At 36.9% G+C, this 19,577-nt stretch overlaps 1 protein-coding gene across 4 annotated transcripts; it reads right to left on the bottom strand.

Moving 5' to 3' along the window:
- On the bottom strand, positions 1-17,419 carry LOC104600780 (uncharacterized). 4 transcript variants are annotated; one of them, XR_016079649.1, is made up of 16 exons: positions 16,118-17,419; positions 9,228-9,357; positions 8,930-9,131; positions 7,955-8,041; positions 7,766-7,825; positions 7,562-7,648; positions 7,238-7,309; positions 7,067-7,122; positions 5,958-6,043; positions 3,145-3,235; positions 2,885-3,042; positions 2,717-2,808; positions 2,189-2,269; positions 1,878-2,005; positions 1,117-1,190; positions 539-591 (listed from the first exon to the last, which is right to left on the bottom strand). XR_016079649.1 is itself a non-coding variant. In XM_010263919.3 (15 exons), the coding sequence occupies exons 1-15, from the start codon at positions 16,683-16,685 to the stop codon at positions 516-518; spliced, it is 1,920 nt and encodes a 639-aa protein (XP_010262221.1). In that variant the 5' UTR covers positions 16,686-17,418; the 3' UTR covers positions 1-515. The 4 variants fall into 4 exon arrangements, 3 of the variants coding, with proteins under 3 accessions (XP_010262221.1, XP_010262222.1, XP_088749775.1); XM_010263919.3 differs by lacking the exon at positions 1,878-2,005 and having other exon boundaries at positions 1-591; positions 16,118-17,418; XM_010263920.3 differs by lacking the exons at positions 1,117-1,190; positions 1,878-2,005 and having other exon boundaries at positions 1-591; positions 16,118-17,418.
- Positions 17,420-19,577: the final 2,158 nt, after the last annotated feature.

Here is a 19,577-nt window from a genome sequence, read left to right as displayed (position 1 = left end):
TTGAAGCATGAACAAAACATTGCATTAGAAGAGAAACTTCGTTATGTTACACAGGTTTCTGGAGGCACATTGTGACTTGGACACTAACAAAGAATTATATTTTATTTCCAATCATTTTCAGCTTCTTCACAAGGCTGCAGTGTTCAGGTTGGGAGTAGTATACAAATGCTTCCAGCAACGAATTTTGAAGATTCCTTCCATTCACAACTATTTCAGCCACTACTACCTTTTCCTGCATCTCCCTCTGTTTTAATCATCCATAAGTTAGCCCCAACCCAGATTCCTATATAACATTAGAAACATGTCACAGCTACAAGAGGAAGAAAGCTTCCACATGCATATCCCGAACCTTTCATGTCACTGGCCCTGGAAAATACGTGTAATGTTTCTTGAGATGCACAAGCACCAAAGTGGTCAATGATGTTCTGACCTTCCTCAATCATCTGGTAGGTGAAGTATATGTATATCCACATCTCAATGAGCATGCATATTTGACTGGACAGTATCCCTGGCTTCTATACGCAGCCCTGGTCAGTCATACCTTGAGCAAGTGCTAGGAAAGCAGAGATAGTTGCCCCATGTACCAAAGCCCTGCCGAGTATAAGAAGGAAAAGCAAAGAAGAAAATAAATCTGTCAGGTGTCATTTAATGTCAACGTCTGAATCCAGTACTGGCAGAACATGGAATAGAACTTGAGGATGAATTACTGGAAGCTGATTTGTTTTGGAATTACTATTAAGAAAATAATTATGTTCTTTCCGGGATTGCAGAAAGCTATTTAACTTGCTCCTCTCAATACACATTAGTGGGCAAACAAGACCTAAGAGAGAACAAACTAGGGATCCAAGTCACTTGAGTTAAATATCAATTTACACCTGAATAAGCTTTTCTTTTCCTGGTTTGGAGAACCCAAGTATACTGGTTCCATGAAAATCATGCCTGTATAATGGGATATCATCAAACATTGGTCTTGACCCAGTAGATTTCCTTGATGAACAAAGTGACAAGTTTCCATGTCCAAAGGTATACTGAAACCATTCATGGTATGAAGATAATATATAACACACATAGATAACCCCACAGATTATTTCTACAGGTACAAGTATAAATACTCACTCGGGACTCTCTTTTTGATACCCAAAGTCTATTGCTGCTTTAATGGCTTTCTGGTATGTCTGTTTCATGGCATCCTGTGAAAAAAGGAAAAGCAAAGGATGAAATTTTCATCCATGGAAATTTTGTAATGAATCAAAGTGGCAACAAGGAACTATGTTGTCAATAGTCCTACCATGCCAAAAGCCCAAGTATGAATTAAACACCAGGATACTGCTTTTCCCTCACATGTCAGTCCTTAATATGTTTATAAAATGAGGTGCTTGTGTCTTAGTTTCCCCAACAGTGAGGTCAAGCTTCTGATCCCAAATTAACTGACTAAGAATTATAGTTTCAACTTGCAACATATGAAAGTTATAGATAAATTTTACATGTTCCTCTTAGAAGTTTAATGGTTTCATTTTCCATTTGATTGATGAAGTTGGGTACCAAAGTGGTGGGGGAATAAAAAAATGAAAATATTGGAACCAGAACTACAGCCTAAAACTAACAAACTTGAGTAAGATTAGAAATACTTATGGTATAAAAGGAACTTGGTTCATTACAGCAAGAATTCTTTTTTCATTTATTAAGATACTCCTTGGAAATCAAACACCCAAAGAAAAGACTCAAATACTTCAGTTAATGTTCTTTAATCATAAATAAGCATTTTCAAATGAAATTAGCTGGTCTGATACCTACAAAATCCATGCAAAAAAATTGTAAGTTTCCTGAAATAAAAAATCATGAGCAATGGTAATGGTTGTTTTAAACAGAATTATTACCTTTTATTTTCGGAACAACTTGGCTAAGTAATTAAACTTATGTAAATCACTTGCTGAAGTGTATTTTCATTTTCCATAATGGAATATGCCCAAGACATAAGCTGTGGAATCATTGTCTCACAGGAATTCTAGATGTTTAAGATGAAAATGGGAATGTATCAACTCAGTTGTCCACTTCCTACCAATTAACAGATGTGGATTGCATGTTGGAGTAACAATTAACAGTGCTAATAACACATGAATATCCAACTTGCTATTTGCACCAAATAAATGATTTGTTAATTAAGCTAATAAGAAATCAGGAGCCCTACCTGTAGTTTACTTTCAAAGTCCTCAGGAGACCAGTGCATCAAATTACATTCATGATTTAATTCAAGTTCTCCAGCAGCAACCTGTAACCAAATTGATTACAAAACTTAGTGTAGGTCTAAGGTGTGCAGTTGTCAAGAACAAAATCAACATAGAAAATGATGATTATAAATGTTCTCTGAGAAAGGTTTTGTCAGTTAAGTCTTTGGGACATGCCCAACATAATCCTTTTCTGTCTTTTTTAAATGGCTAATACATTTTATACAATAGGACTCTAAAATTCATTTTTAAGTTTTGGAGAAGGTTTGATCACATTCAACAGTATACCACATCAGTATGGTTATTTGTTTGAGGTGAACCTGAATTGAACTTTACTTGTTTATCCTTAAACATTAATATTAAAGAAAAAAATGATATAAAAGGAAATTAGAAAGAGAAAACGGCAATGTATTCTATCAATCCATTGACTTGTAGCTGCCAAAGAAGATATGTATCAAGCATAAATTGGAGAAGTGAATAGTTGATATTACTCCTCCAGCACCGGCAGCCTTGGCTGGTGCAACCAGAACATTAGCTTTCCTCAGCACATCAATTGCTTCTGGGGTACAAGGCATATTTGAACCTGAATTCCATAGATGAGATGAGATGATTACTGCTAACAGAAACAAGATAAAAAACATCGTAGTAAGAGCCACTACCTTCTATTAGTATACGGCAACCTGAATTAACCAATTTTACAGCATCAGATTGGTTGATTTCATTTTGCGCAGCACAAGGAAATGCAATGTCACACCTTTCATTCCAAGGTTTTGCCTCATCATAGTATTTAGACCGAGCATAAGTCTTTGAATAATCTCTGTAAATGAAAAGGCTTATGAATACAAAAAGCCTAAAACATTTAAAATTTGCAAGGTGAATGAAACATAAAAGATGAAATGTTATGGTAAGAAACATAAACCTCAAGCTTTTCTGATTTGCTTTAATGTCTCTCAAAACTGATATCTTCACATAATCAAATCCATCTTCATCCACTAAATAACCTCTGGAATCTGAAAATAAAACAGAGTATATGAATTTTAATTGGCATTTGATCTACATATATCGTTTTATACATCTGAAGCTTCAAAGTTAAATAACATCAAGTCTGTGATTATACTTTCATAAGGCAAAAGACAGGGCAATCAAGCTTAACATCATTTAATCATTAACCAGCTGCCAGAAAACAGTGTTGCATGGGCTCTCCTAGATGGACGAAATGTCCATGCCAGACATGCATTAGAGACGCTCTACGGATCCTTGAGGATGCCTCTATGTAACATTTCCTCTGTATCTTTAGCTTATTTGACATAATGAACAGGTAATATACAAGATAAATGCCATATTTCATGTAAATTTTACTTTGTAAAAAAGCAATATTTTAGAGCCCCTTTTACAGGTATATATTATTAGAATTCAAAAAATATGAACTATTTTTATGGTATATGCTCGCTCCTCCATAGATTTGTCCATGAGTCCATGTTTCCTCATCTTGCCAAGTCAGGCTCTTGGACACATATCAGATTCAACCCCCATAACTGTATCCATGCAACACTTACAGCGATATAGTGCCAATCTTCATCATTTTTAACAAGAAAGAAGGTTAAGGAGGGGAGAGCTAGGAAAGATAATCAATTATGAAGGTCTTAGGAATTTATACCACTTGCTTAAGGGCTACATCAAAAGACAATAAAAAATACCCTTACAAGGAAAACAACCTCAATCATCCATCAAAAGAATCCAAAGTTAATGAAAAATATAATTCCCACTCAAGTTAGATATATGTAAGCTTCCGTGAATGAGTGAATTTGCTAATCATCCTCTTGACTTATTTCCCAGCCTATTCAATTCAATAACCCCTATACATTTATGAGTTTCACCAAGACATGTAGGGGGAAGTTATAGAATAGGAATTCTAAGTTTTGAACTTTCTATAGATATTTAAAGTTGAAGAACTCTTATACAAGCTTTTCTTTTTTAAATTACTTAATTATATTCATTTACCATATATTGTGGAGGTTCTTCTTTGGGGGGTTTGAGGCATCTACTTACAGCTAGGTATGACCCACTTAGACTAAGCACAAAGAGAAACACACTTAGAGTAGAATCAAGAAAAAAGATACAAATAACAGATTAATTGAATAAAGTGCAACCGAGTCCAAAGTGGTGATTTTGAAATGTTTAGCACGTTTTTGTTATTGATCAAAATCTTTCCGTCCCTCTCCCCATTCTTTCTCCTTCACTGATGTGAAAAGCCAGTATGTACCTCATACTGCCATATACGTCCACCCCTTCCCCTGTGGTCCACCCCCAAGACCCTAGTTTTTTCATTATTTCACGTAAAATCCCAATAACTAATAAAAATTTAATTTTTACTGAAAAAATATTTTATTTAAAATCCCAAAATTCCAGAAAGGTTAGTTAAAATCACTGGTTTCATGCAAAACCATCCAGGATACCAGGGGTTCCAGTTTTGACTGGTTTTATCCAAATCCCATTCAGTTAAGTAGACCATCTCAGCTTTTGTTTTATTTATTTATAAACAAAAAAAGGAATATATACATGGTCAGTTAGAGTGGAAGTTAGCAATTGTACCAACTCTTGCAGATCATATTGGATAGAATTCTGATGAGGAATTATTTAACTAATAGGGGAAGGTTCACCACAAACGTATGCATACATTGACAAGGTAATGAAAGTGTAAGCAATCTTCTAAGTTTGTGGTGCAGATTTTTGGCTCTATTTGGGCCATAGTGGACTCCTCTGGATGTTCTGAATTCTAACTGATCTCTTGAAAAATGCACGCATTTTGAAAGGAGGTAAAATTCTGTGGAGAGACTAAACAATTTGTAGCTGTATGAGGCATGTTAAAGGGGTATTGCATCTTCAAATACAATGGAGTCCCAATAGAGGTTAACAAAAGCAATTGAGATGATTTAGATGCATTGGCTGTATTTAAAGATGTAGACAGCATATATTAGGTTTGGAATCCCATTATTTATGGGGATCTCAAATAACACTTCTGCATTCTTTAGCTATGATTCTTTATACCTACCCACAAGCTCTCTCTTTGTACCTATTGGCTATTGCATGTCCATGCCCACTTGAAGTAAACCAAAGAATATAAATAAGATAATTACAATCCTATGGTAAATAACTAGGTGATTGATCATGACAATTTTGTCTTTTGATCAGAACTCTAATAAGTTCATTTCATATACCTTCAAGAATGAAAAATTCAAGAAGATTGACTATAAAATAACCCATGACTTTAGATGTTTCAAGATTTGAACTGTCAACATTTAGAAATTCAAGAATGTTGACTTTGGTTCCTTATTTAAAACATGACTTTACACCCTTTTGAAAAGAGAAGAGGCCATGTGGACTTAGTTGACCTCGTAACTTATTAAAACATAATAAGATAAACCCGAATGCACCTTACTTCCATAGTGTTATCCCCTGCAGATGGATAACAACCACCTGATCATAGTTATCAATAATCAACATTATTCTGGAATGGATTCTAACAGTCTCTTTCAACAATCAGATGTGGTGAAGGATGGGCAAAAGTGGCAAAGTTATTCACATGGATTATAAAATATTGACTTGTATTCCAATAAACATGTTGTCATCCTGGTTATGTTCCTTACATTATACTTTAATAAGATGGAGCAAAAAACCCAAATGAAAGACTTCTGTTTGGGGGAATTAAAAGTGATGGGAACTGAAGGCTACCTGATACTGTGATGGGCACAGCACCATAAGCAAGAAGTTTGTCTATGACATGTATTGCAATCTTTCCACAGCCACTCACTACGCATCTGGAGATGAAATTAAGCACATCAGCACAGGAGCCTCCCATATTTAAAGAACATGAAGAATAAAGAATGGTAGAAACCGCATTGGATGATGGTGAACTGAAATTTGAAACTTTCATAATACAATCAAATATTTAGACAGTGGTCAATTCTTTTCAGAGAACAGTGGTCAATTGCATATAAACATATTTTTCTTTCTTTTTCTTTTTGCCAACAATGAGAAATTGTTTATAATTGAGAAATCAAAAGGACAAATATCAGGAGCAGTCACCCAAATCTCCATCATCTAGAAGATTGCCTAACCTCAGGATAGCATAGAATGGGGTGTTGAAAGGACAAGTCAAGGCAAGAATTTTTCTAGAATGCTGCATAACCTTTTGGGCCCCTTGTAGAATGAAGGTCAAACAGAACATATTACAACCCCTTCCAATCACAATTTTCAAGAAAAACAAACTGGAGAAAGCTCAAGCCCTTGCAAGTTGCAAGGACTTCAATATACTGAAGCTTCCAGTGTCTGCTGGTCTCGAATAAACAAGTAAGAGATGCCCTTTTAATCTTCACAGGCACCTTCTATACTGGGCTGGTTCCCAATGAACAGTAATCAATGATGAGCTTTATGGTTTCTCCCATGGTAAGGAGGGGGGAGGGGGATCAAGATCATGAAAACAATCATCACATGAGATTTTGCTATTATTCTCTATTCTCTAAGCAAATTTCCAGAATCAATCCCCTTCAGTTCTTTAGCTAAAATGATTCAATGTGAAGAAAGAAACTTTAAATTTTTCTAGGAGAAAAGAAGATGACAATTGCCTTCCATAATACTTCAATCTTAGGCAAGAAGTTATTTCCTTGGAGCTATACAACAAAAAATAGACGTATTCCCTTATAGTTATCTAACATACCAAAAAATCATGTCAATAACTAATCAATTCTCTACAGGAAATAAAAGATATGCTGCAACACAGTATAGACTTCAAATATACTGCAATCCTTCTTAATATAAAGATCCAAAGTCAAGCTGGAAACCTTAATCCTTTTAGCTCTTTATTCATTTCTGCAAGCATAATCTGTGCAAAGAAAACCTGCACAGTACCCCAAGAGTTCTGTGAGATGAAAAACTAACAAATAGTTCTGAAAGCTCTACCATTTTCTCATACAAAAATCAGTAGAAAATGAACAAATGGACAAAAATTTTACCAGTCCATAGCCAGTAGCTTCAGTTCTAAGACTAGAACCAGACCAGAACATCCTCGGCCCTGTAAAACTTCCCTGCATGAGTAAAGCATACATATAAAATCCCAAAGACATGAACCCAAAATTTTCCCATGGACAATATTCACAATAATTATAAAATAAGTAATAGAAAATATTTAAAGTGGTGATTTGTAGGAATTTAGGATCATATATCTAAAAAAACAAGGGCTTACACTATATCTTTGTAAAACGAAGAGGAATTATGCTTATCTCCTGAAAACAATACTGTTTGCTTCAGAATTCACACTTTTTAAGTGTTCTGAATACCTGAAAATGACCAGCTAGACGTCTATATTGTCCAAAGAGGTAACCCATCTCCCGAGGACCAACCCCCATGTCTTCTGAAGGAAGATCCTGTATTGCACATAATCAATAAACAAAATAGCAGACTCAGATGTCCAATGCATTTGCTATTTTAAGCCATGTGAAGTCATAAAACAAATTAAGCAATGGAAATATTTATCTTGCTACCTTATCTGGACCTAAATATCGATATAATTCATCCATATAACTTTGGCAAAACCGCATAATCTGCAAAATGGGTTTTGACACATGTTCAGGAGAACCATTTAGAGAACCTCCAGAAAGGTTCACCCTTAATAACAACTCACTGCAAAATGAAGTGGCTCTTAATGCAACACATACAAGAAAGGGCAATACCTCATTTTCACTTTTTCCCTTTGGATCAAAATCACTACCTCCTCCAGCTCCACCAAGCTTGTATGGCGACAAAGCATTCTTTAAAGTCTGTGGAGAAGTAGTAATACCAAATAGATTGATGCATGCATCTAGAAAGAATTAGTTAATCCAGTTCTTACATACAAGATTCAATCAAGAAAACAACTAGAAAAGATTCTTTTCTTTTTTATCAGTAAAACCAGAAGATAACCATGACAAGCACAAACATGCATATCATAAGGATAATGCAGATGTGTTTAGGTCTACAAAAAATGAATAAGGCATGGAGAATTTTTCAAGAAAGTCTACTTTTAAATGGGTTTGATTGTCAAGAAAGAGAAAGTCTTGATTTCAATGGTTTCCCAACCTTTACATTATTTGGTCATTATTATTTGCAGTAAAGATATTGCAACTGACAAGAATTCAAACCATGATGTTCCAGTTTCTCTTTCCAAAAAAACAAAACACTACTGCTAGTCATCATTTTATAAGCCCTCATATAAATTTTTTCTTTACAATCGGATTCTTGTCATAAAGTAATTCGTATTTTCTTTCATTTTTTATTTCTTTGAAAAAACTCATTTGTTCAGAAAAGGAGGAAAAAGTTTTTGCTTGTGTGTGTGTAAAAAGAGAGACACACATAGAGAAAGGAAATGGGTTCTAACTATTCATCAGAGAAAAAAAGGCAAGGAACTTGAATTAAAGAAAAGAAAGGAATAGAATATGCTGGTTTTTATGATCAACCAAAAACCAGACTAAACCATGCCTTTCAATAACTACTTCTAGAATGATTAAAACTTAAGATGACATAGAGAGCTCCTCTACCTATATGTAACATGCCAATCCAATGTCATCAACATGTAAGGAGAAAAAATATGTCAAAAAATAGAAACCGGTAAGGCAGAGTTCAAACATCCAAACTACATAAAATGTAGGATTAAGATATGCAAACAATACCTGTTCAAACCCAAGAAACTTTGCGGTACTTAAGTTCATGGATGGATGGTAACGCAGACCACCTCTACAAGGACCCAACACTTGGCTGAATTGTACTCGGAATCCTCTATTTACATGTGTCTCTCCCCTGTCATCAATCCATGGCACTCGGAAGACAATCATACGCTCGGGTTCTAACAATCGCTCAAGAATATGGATATAACTGAAAATAGCAAAACCACTCCATGAGATTTGTAGTTTTAAACTTCAGACTTCAAAGTCCTAATCACAGATCATTCTTTATTTCAAGGTAACTCACTGAGTATTCTTTGCAATTACTCGTTCTAAAGAATGAACTGCTTCTTGCACTGACTGTATAAACTCAACCTCATGAGGATCCCTTCTTAACACAGCTTCAACAATTGATCCAGCAGTTTTTGACATAAGAGCTTCATTTTGAGAAACACGTCCCACCAAACCCAATAAAAGGAAATTTAGTAGAGAAAATCTCTATAGTAATCATGTCACTAAAGAGTGCAACATTTTGGACATAAACATCAGGATTCGCAAGAAAATCCTTTATACCAGATCTTACATCCAGTGTTCAAAGGGAAAACATTAAAAAGATCAAACAAATTTAAGATACCAGTCAACAGGGTAGCAGCCAAATAAGAATAGAGCTGAGGAAAAGGGAACAGTAATTGGGGGGGGGGGGGGGGGTTAGCCTCCTAATGAGTGCCTGTATTTTGTAAGGAAAGGGATTAGGTAGCAAAAGCTAGCCTAGAAAAAGAAGAAAAGAGGGTTGCTGTGTAAACTATTCTTTCTGTCATGATTAATAAAATTTGACTGGTAACAATTAAAAAAAAAAAGAACTAAGGAACTCCAGAAAGAATTTCAGAACTCAAACTACATTAACCGATAGACCCAAGCAATATCATTTCTATAAGATGAATGGTTCTTACAGCAACTAACAAGTTACATATTCTTTTATCCTTTGTTGGTTCCATCACTATAAACTCAAATGTGAGATTACCATATAATTATGTCAAGTCCATCCTGCAGGTCGTCATCATCATCTAAGCTATGTTCCAATGATAGCAAGTAGAAATAAACAGGTTCATGTAGCCCAAAACTCAGGAACCAGCTTTTAATTTATTTCTTAACAATAACAAGAAAGGAATTTTAGTGCTTCTCATAGGCTCAAACTGAAGCAAAGAAAATTACAGTATCAAGTCCATCAACTTTTGCAGAAGTACTTTGTGTCAAAACCAAAACAGAGCATATGTCCCTCCCCAGACCCTGCATTGGCAGGAGCCTCGTGCACTGGGCTGTCCTTTTCATATGGAGAAAATATATTTAGATAGGAATTGATTTCAGAAGTAATATTGTCTTAAAAATTCCAGCAAAAGCTAGAAGGGGACTGCCAATTAATTATGTTGTGGTTGTGTTCAGATGAGGAGCCTCCTCGGTTATTCCAGATTTCTATTAGAGAAGCTAATGCTATTGGAAGAAACCTGAATTGCTCATCCAGGTCAATTCCCAGGTTGGCCGATGTTCTGACTGACAGTCTAGCAAAAACAGGGATACAAGGCATGGCTTTCTATGGGGTATGCCAGGACCTGGAATTGATTTGTAATCTGTCTGTGTAAAAAAACTAATCATATGTATTGTCAGCTCTGGGCTGCTTTGTTTATCTTTGCTGTCTAGCTTTGGAATGCAAGGTTCCCGTTCTTACATAGAAAGCAATACAATTCTTTAGGTAGAAATAGGTCCAAAAAATAAGAAAGTTCCTTAGACTCTTAGATTCTTGGTTGGAGAAGCAAGAGGACACTGTATATACTAGCCTGAACTGTTTGTTTAGGTGGGCTCCAAGATATGCAATAATGCAAATAGCATGGCTGAATCTGTAGAAATTGTGGGTGTACCAGGGCTGGGGGGACGTGTAAACCTGTGAAGATCTTAAAGATTACATTGTAGACAGCAATGTACTAGTGTTGGAAGAGGTACCTTTGATTCTTGAAGCATGTGATGAGGCACAGTCCTTGAAGCATGAGCTGGAACATCAAGGGGATGGAAAGACAAGTAGAAGTAATTGGCTAAAAGACTTTCAAGTTGGAATTTAGGTTGGAAAAACAAGAAGTGATTGTGGTGACAGAAACAGGAAGAGGAGCTTGGACAAGGATTTTCTTGAAGGAGGAAGTGAAATGGACAAGGGATTTTCTACAGGAGGCGTTAAAGAATCAGAGACAGGTTCTTGAGGACCAAAAGTGTGCGGAGAAAGGAAGAGTGCTGCACATACAGTTGAAAGAAAATAGATGGGGCATATTCATTCGGTTGATCATCTGGGAGAGATATGCATTTTTTTTTTGATAAGTAGAGAGATCTGCAAATTGGAGAAGCTTTTGCACTCCCAAAGAACTAACCAGAAACAGCTGGAGGAATTTCGACTACCTATTGAGCCTGTTCTATCCTTCCAAAGACAAACCCTATTTCGCAGGTCCATTACTGGAACTCTTCTCTCAGCTAGAAAGAAGAGCAAAGTTATAAAGGCAGGAGGATCAGCCTACATTTTGGTTGTCCATCAGGACAAACCTTTTCAGAAGGTGGAAGCTTGCTTTGTCTGTACTAAACCAGAAACTCTGACCTGGAGAGATGTTTAACTACGTCTGTCTGCCAATTTTCACTCCCAAGGGTTACTAAAACTCTTCCCTTTCGAGTCAAATAAGGTGGTGGGCTTTGCTCCTTCAGAGGAGTAGGTGCTTTCTTGGGTCAAGCAGGAGAAAGTTTCTTTATATGGATTCAATGGTTGGGAACTGGATCTGGTGGCCCATCTTTTTGAAGTCCTTCAAAGTCAACAGCTAAACTTGCAAGTTCAAGATACAAGATGTTGGAAATGGACAAGTTCTGGAGTTCTCTGTCAAGTCCTATTCGGGTCTTGTAGGAGAGGCAAGAGATCCTTTCCCTAGAAAATCCATATGGAGAATAGCAGCTCCCTCCGAAGTAAAGTTCTTCCTTTGGGTGGCTATTTTGGATAAATGTTTGACAAAGACCATGTTGGTGAAGAAGGGTTTTAATGCCCCTGGCCTGCTTTGTGTTTTCTTCTGTAACTGTGAGGTGGAGACGTCAAGTCACTTCTTTCTGCACTGCAGTTTCAGTGCTTCAATATGAAACTATTTTCTCGATGCTATAAACTTGAATTGATGAATTGGTATTTGATAAAAAAAAACAAAACTTGAATTGGTGCATCCCTGGGTCAGTGAAGGATCTGTTAAAAGGCTGCAGGTCCAGGATATGTTATGTCTAGAAAAGGGAAGGTCTGTTGGTCCTCTATCCCGGATGCAATTTTGTGGGCCATCTGGTTGGAAAGAAACTGCAGAACTTTTTAGCAGAAGCTGGCTTCAGAAGCAGTGGTGATTAATGCAGCAGTAGGGTTCTTAAAGAGCTGTTTGTCTGTCCATAATGTATTTAGAAATAATACCTTTTCTTCTTCTTTTTTGAGGGTGGATTTTTTTGGGGGGTCCCTAGTTGGTTGTCATGACTCATGCACAGTTTCTCATTGTACAAAGGACAATGATTTTGTTATCAAAAAAATATGCTATACTTTACCTTTCTCAAAAAAAAAAAAAATAATAAGTTTCTTTATATGGAGAGTGGGTTCAGCTGGATCGTTGGTGGCCAATGGTCAACTCAGTCCCAGAATTCTTGAGTTTTCATGGTTGGTTGAAAAGTTGCAGGTCATCTTTTCACCTTTGGCTGGAAGAAGCTTTTGCTTTGTTAGGAAGTCTTTGTGGAGGTCTTGCAGAAGTAGATCCTGGAACGAAGAAGTTTTCTGAGCTGCATTTCGCCATAATCAAGGTGTTACCTTTCAATGGAGGTGAAGACAAACTACTTTGCTACCCAGCCCGCTGAGTCAACTTGCTGCAGTGGCACCAGACATGTGGTGGCATGGAAGGACGCTACTCGGCCAAGAAACATTTTGGGAAGCTTCCATAAGACTGAAGCTAAGGAGTTGGTAGGTACTCCCCTTGTAAGGTAAGAATGTTTCCCAAAAGCCTTACTCCTAAAAAAAGGGACTGAAAGGAAAAGGAAGGCAAGCTGATTTTAGGATTACATTTCAAAATTCATAAAGATTGTTTAAAGGCTGGTCCTAGTTCCAAGGAGGGCCCCACAAAAAGACCAACCCTTTGAAGGCTCTAGACCTAACCCAAGACCCACTCAGGTTCCTGACCTGGACCGGCACTTTACCAAGCCCATGTGGCGGGCCTAGAGGTTGACCCACAAAGTTTGAGCCCACCTGAGACCCCTTTTAAAGATGAGCCCTCAAGTTCTACCTCACTCTGGAAACGACAAAGTTGAATCCAAGGAAGACTTGAGTTCTTATGTGAGACACCCATAATACTTAAGACTAGTTGCCTTTTCCACGGAACAAATGATGTGGATGAGGGTCAGAACCCAAGACTTGGCCAGTATTAGTAGGGAGGAGGAGATGGAAGGCAAAACCATTGAGATGGCTAGAAGCTCGGGGATTAACAGTGAAAAGGAAAATGTTAACAGGCAGGGACCCAAAAGTGAGATTGTGATAGAAAGGGGAAAGCTCAGGGGAGAAATGAGAAAAGGAGTTCAGAAAGGGAATTACAAAGATTTCAATGGGGTATGATGGATCAAAATCAGCTAGTAGTAGGACAGATGAGGGAAAAGCAGAGAATGTGGCTCAATGAAGATCCTAAGTTGGAACACTAGGGGTTTGGGAGGCCGGATAAAGAGGTTCCTTGTGAAAGATACCTTAAGAAGAGAAAATCCTGATATCGTCATTTTACAAGAAACAAAAAAAAAAGTAGGTAGAATACCGTTGAAAGAAATTTGGGGAGTAAGAGGAAAAATGGACTGCTCTTCCGGCACCTGGCACTTTGGGAGGAATTATCTTAGTTTGGAATGAAGAGAAGGTGTCCAGCATGGAAGTTGATAAAGGAGAGTACTCAATTCCTGTCTTGTTTACCAACAAAAGTGACAGGTTCAACTGGATTCTGACTGGTATAAATGGTCCAAACTCACCTTCAGAAAGAGGAAGATTCTGGGATGAATTGGACTCCTTACATGAGCAAGAAGATGTTCCTTGGTATATAGGGGGTGACTCTAATGTCGCAAGGTACAGTCAGGAGCACTCCAACAGAAGAGCTTTGACTAGAAGCATGAGGAACTTCTCTAGATTCATAGCTAGACATAATTTGTGCGATCTTCCCCTCCATAATGGTCAGTTCACCTGGTCAAATATGCAAGAAAATGTGACAAGTTGTAGACTGGACAGATTCCTAGTTTGCTCGGAATAGGTGGAGCATTTCCCCAACATGGACTTGTTTGGGGAATAGGTGAACTTCTCCAAGACTAGTGTTGTAGCTATAAACTCAATTGAAGAAGACCTTCTGGAGAACTTTAAGGTGGTCTTGGGTTGCGAAGTGGAGAACTTCCCTATCTCCTATTTGGGAATGCCACTTGGCAGGAACCCAAAAAGTCAAAGTTTCTAGAGACCGGTGGTGGAGAAATGTGAGAAGAAACATGCCACTTGAAAGTGGAGTTCTCTCTCAAAAGGGGGGAAACTCACTCTCTTAAAGGCTTCCCTTGCAAATTTGCCCATTTATTACCTTTCAGTTTTCCAAAATCAGGATTCAGATTGAGAAGCTACAAAGAGACTTCCTTTGGGATAGTGGAGTGGAGAAAAGAAGCCACCTAGTGAGATGGGAACAAGTGTGTAAGTCTAAGGAAGCCGGTGGATTGGGGATTGGGTAGTTAAAAGAACAAAAAAAATGTCTCGCTTCTTGGGAAATGGTTGTGGAGATTTCCTAATGAATCCAATGAGCTTTGGGCTGCTGTCATCACTAGTAAATATGGGTCAAGTATAAATAGTTGGGATAGCAATCTCCATTTGAATTGTGTAAAATCGACCAATCCTTGGAAAGGTATTGTCTCCACTTACCGTAGTTTTCTTCCCCTTTCATTAGATTTAAATGGGCAATGGTAACAAGATCAAACTTTGGACTGACCTTTGGTGGGGCAATTCAACTCTTGCCATCTCCTTCCCTAGACCAAGAAGCAACCATTTCTTATTGCCTCCCCGCTTCCCCTTCCAAGAATAACCTGAACTTAAGCCTAAGAAGAACCCTAAGAGATTTGGAGATCAATGACATAGCTGATTTTCTACAATTCTCAAAGAGGTCTACATGCAATCAAGGCTTTGATTGCAGATGAGCAGAACTTCTCCTTCCCGTCCAAAAAGGTATGGTGCAGCCACATCCCCTCAAGAGTTTTCTTCTTTGTTTAGGAAGCTTGTTTGCAAAGAATAAATACTTGTGGCCTCCTTCAAAAGAAGAGCTTTGGTAGATTATTTATTTACCCCTCCCAAGACCTCAGATAGCTAGGACCAAGATTGGGTGTTCTTTTTTTTCCGGTAATGGAATTATGGGAAGAGAAAGAAAAAGGAATATGTCAAGAAATTAAGAAACAGACTCGTTCCACTATGAGCCTTTGTAAACCTATGCAGGTATTTATAAAAGCGGTTGATGCTTCATCATTCAGTGACCAAAAAATTACCCTTTTATGTTTTGAATGATATGACTGTGATCCTCAATTTGGGTTCATATTCAACCTCAGGTTGTATGCTTCACAAGTCCAGTATCATGCTTCCAGCTTCGAGTCAATTCTATATCAAGGTTCAGATGTAGGTCCCTATCTATAGTCAGTGACTCATACAATGCATATAAATATTACAGCCAACCTATATGACTAAAAGAACCCTGACTTAACAAAAGCCATTCCCTTAGAGTTTAAGTAATCCTAATTCCTAAGTAATTGCAAATTGCGATGAGACTCAGTTGATGGAAATGACTAGAGCGTTCAAGCTTGAAGCAATAACTAAGGTATTATGGTTGCTGTGGCTAAATCTTAGGCTTTTTTTTCGTGAATTAATTCTTAGACTATATTTAGTTCCTTAATAAGTTGTGTATCAAGGTTGAGTTATATTCTGGAGATAATGAGTAGCATAGACAATCATTTCAAGCAGTGATAAGGTAATAACATAAGATAGATAGGAGGATAGAAAATAGTATGATTAAATCAAAGGAAAGTGAGAGACCTTTTACGAAGTTGGTGTTCGTTAAATTTTTCAAGAAAAAAAAAAAGACCAAAAATAAAAGATGGGGGAACAAGTTAACTGACCTTTTACATATATGGGTTTGTCAGCAATGGTTAAAATTTTATCCTTGGAGGCCATCTGGAGCCGGAGTGCCTCCTTATGAAGTAAACTGTTGTTATGCTCTTCCAGTGCACTCATCTGCATATTTCGACTGCCTTCATTCCCATATGGATTCCTCCTGTGCTTCCTCCCGTATTCCCTGCAAACGGAACAAAATATTCTCGCAGTACCCTCTTTGACATCAACATAAGCCCACTTGTATGTATCCGCCCACTCCTCCCTCCATCTCTTCACCACCTTTTTCTTCCTTTTCACTGGTTGCGTCTTTGGAGCCTCTTGCTCTTCATTCTGGTTCTGCGCAGCCATGAGGAGCTGCTTATGCTCTTCCTGCTCTTCAATAGAGAGTTCTCGCGGTGGAACACCTATGAGAGGCGCGTTAGAAAATGAAGGGTCGTCATCTCCAGGACCAATCTCCAGATCAATCTCCTCCCCTATTTCCCTAACCACCAAGTGATGTCTCTGTGCCTGCTGAAGCAAGTTCATGTCATCCATCGTAGAATTCATCCCTAAGCCCCTCCTCAATACCAGCATTCAGCATAACTCCTCCATTCTTAGTGTATACAAGCACACCACACAACCATGCGTGGCTAAACGCACTGTAAATGACTATTCTTAGACACTGTCAATCAAATGAACAAAGAACAACTTAAAGGTTAAAAGCCCTCGGTATAATTCATCACTGTTTCGAATGAGTCAAAACAATCTGCAACTTAAGATTTCTCCCTGTAAAATCTGTTGCAAGAGTCCAATCAAAAACCTCCCTATGCTTCCCGCTATCAGTACTCAGATTTCCAGACTAGCCAATTTAGGAGACGAAGGAACCTCTGCATCCCACTGCTACTAACACCCACTTTTATTCGAGTGGAAATCAAGAACTAACAAGCACCTCCTCACTAAACTCTGAAAATTAGAAGGAACCCACTTACCTCTTAAACGAACTGTACGAACTCGAGCTCCAGCTTCAGTTTCTATAATCTCTCTTCCCCTTTTCTTACCTCATCGTTTCTCACTTTGTGGTTTATCAGTTTTTTCATGAAGAAGAATTCCGACTGTGATTTGGGTTGGTGGCCGTTAAGATTGTCTCTCTCCTTTTCTTCCCCCTATGAAAGTAAAAGTTTATGAAACGGGGAAACTTTGGTCATGAATTTTTCTAACCAAATCACACTTATTTTCTGTGTCTCCACGATCAAACTTTATTGAAGGAGAAACTCAGAAAAGTGGGTAAAGAGAGAAAGAATATCCGATGTCAATGTCGAATTGTCGACACTCGACAACATGTTTTATTGTCACTTGATTTTGCTATCCGGGGTATTTTGGTTATTTAAGTCGTACTTCTACGATGAATTATGAAATAAATGCTCGAGGCCCGTTTGGCGTGTCTTTTTGTGCGGGCTTTCGATTTTTTAAAAGTCTGGCAGTTTGTGTTTTGGCTTTAACCCTTTGGTTGGAAAAAAAATCTAATAGTTGAAAGTTGCATTTATATGAAAATGTGAAAAACCTAGCTTTTTGTCTTTTATCAATTTGTCTATGTGGAAAGGCCCATCTTAATCATATGGTCTTCAAGCTGCTAATATCTATGCAAAATGTTACATTGTCTTCTAAAAAAAGTGCCAAACGAAACCCTTGGGATCCTCTTTTGCCCCACTTGAACCCAATCCCCCAATTTCACTTAAATTGCTTAAACTCCGTTAAAGTTTATGGTTGTTGCTGAAATTTTCCTCTAACTTTGATAATTATAATTATCTCCCCAAAACTTTATAACATAGTTGTAAGTAGACCTTTTTGTTATAATCCTATAAGAAGAGACATAAAAATGTTCAAAATACCCATTTAGGTATTTTTGACCAAAATGTTTATTTTTTATATTTTCTCTTCATATAAATCACTAGCTCAAACCCTTCCAATGTCTTTTTCTGGAATTGATTTATCTTTCAAATTTCCCTTCATATTAATTGCTCAAGTGTAAAGTTGCATTTTTAAATTCTCTCTTTGTTTATTGTTTATAAGGTTTGTATTATTTTTCTGTAGAAACCAGTCTCGATAATAATTTGCATAGGTATTTTGGACACTTTCATGTCTCTTGTTAGCAAATTCTAACAAAGGGGGTGTACTTGCAACTGCCATAAAATTCAGGGGAGATGATTATAATTATCAAACTTCAAATGAAATTTCAGCAAGTTAAAAACAATCATAAATAATGAGCAAGATTTATGGTGCATCAGAGGTAGAAGTAAAATACATGATTGGTTAAACATGATTGATAAATACATCCTATTAAACATGAATCAATGAAAAGAAGATAAATTATAATATGATCGGTTGAAATCTAAATTCAAATTGAAGCCAATATTAATGAATACATTTTGAACTCTGGATATTAGAACTTGACAATTTATTACCTTACCTTGGTCCAATTGAGGTCAACACCAATACATAAACATGCACTCAAGGTTTTTAAAACCTAACCGGACAACGAACCGATCAGGGATCTGGTTATCGGGTTGAACGATCTGACTGTTCAAACTGAACGGACGGTCCATTCTGACAAAAAAAAAAACTAAAACTGTTGGACGGTTCAAATGGTTTGACCATCTGTGTCAGCGGTTTACTGACCAAATCAATGGTTTTTTGTGAAATAATGGTTATGGGGTAAAACGAAAATGATCACCTAACCAGTTCCCAATTTTTTCGATCTAACCATCCGTTCTGGTCCAGTTTTTGAAAACCATGCATGCACTTGGATCTTTATCGTACACACACAATTAAAACACACCACATGGATCCACCATTTCTATGAAATACTGGGAAAATCTAAGAGATTGCAACACAAACATAGCTGCTGTCTTCATCTGAATCCATTATTAGAAGTTTTAAATCCCAAATACAAAGGTTCATCCATTTAAAACTACAAATAAATAATACACATACTATAAGAATAAGAAAAAAATGACTAATCAATACATAGAAAAAATTTACAAGAATCCTGTAAATGAATAAATGAACTAGTCAGTACTAATGTAAAGAAAATTTAAATAATACATAATAAAAAGTAATCCCAGACTGGAAGCTAAACATATTATCAAATCTTGTGATGTTGTGTTTGGTTATCATAGCAGTGCAAATGATTTTAGTGTAAATTCTGACTTATTTTTATTTCAAACTTTAGCTTATTTTGTTTGATTGCAATACAAGTAAAGTTGATTAAGACATGAAGTAAAATAAAGTAAAACCTCAAACAAAATTAAATGAAAATTGCATTTTTTTAGTTACACTCTCATGCATTTATACTAATGCAAATAAAATTGCACTGCAACCAAACGCAGCATTGCATTTTTTGTTTCCAGCTCTTTGCCCCCTGAAATGCTACTAGGGTTGACAACAACAAAAAAAAAAAAAACAAAAGTTAACAACAAATATTTTAAA

The sequence above is a fragment of the Nelumbo nucifera genome, chromosome 8 (genome assembly GCF_055504915.1).
Source record: "Nelumbo nucifera cultivar China Antique chromosome 8, China Antique-T2T, whole genome shotgun sequence".
Taxonomy (NCBI): domain Eukaryota; kingdom Viridiplantae; phylum Streptophyta; class Magnoliopsida; order Proteales; family Nelumbonaceae; genus Nelumbo; species Nelumbo nucifera.
This window is presented reverse-complemented; position numbering and strand designations above follow the sequence as displayed.

What these genes read in the sequence shown, in the direction of transcription:
- LOC104600780 (XM_010263919.3), bottom strand. Translation starts at nt 16,685, where the DNA reads ATGCTGGTATTGAGGAGGGGCTTAGGGATGAATTCTACGATGGATGAC. An exon ending in AGTTTCTTGGGTTTGAACAG is followed by an intron (nt 8,042 to 8,929) that starts GTATTGTTTGCA and finishes ACTTCTCCACAG; the next exon opens with ACTTTAAAGAATGCTTTGTC. An exon ending in GCAAATCAGAAAAGCTTGAG is followed by an intron (nt 3,043 to 3,144) that starts GTTTATGTTTCT and finishes TTTCATTTACAG; the next exon opens with AGATTATTCAAAGACTTATG.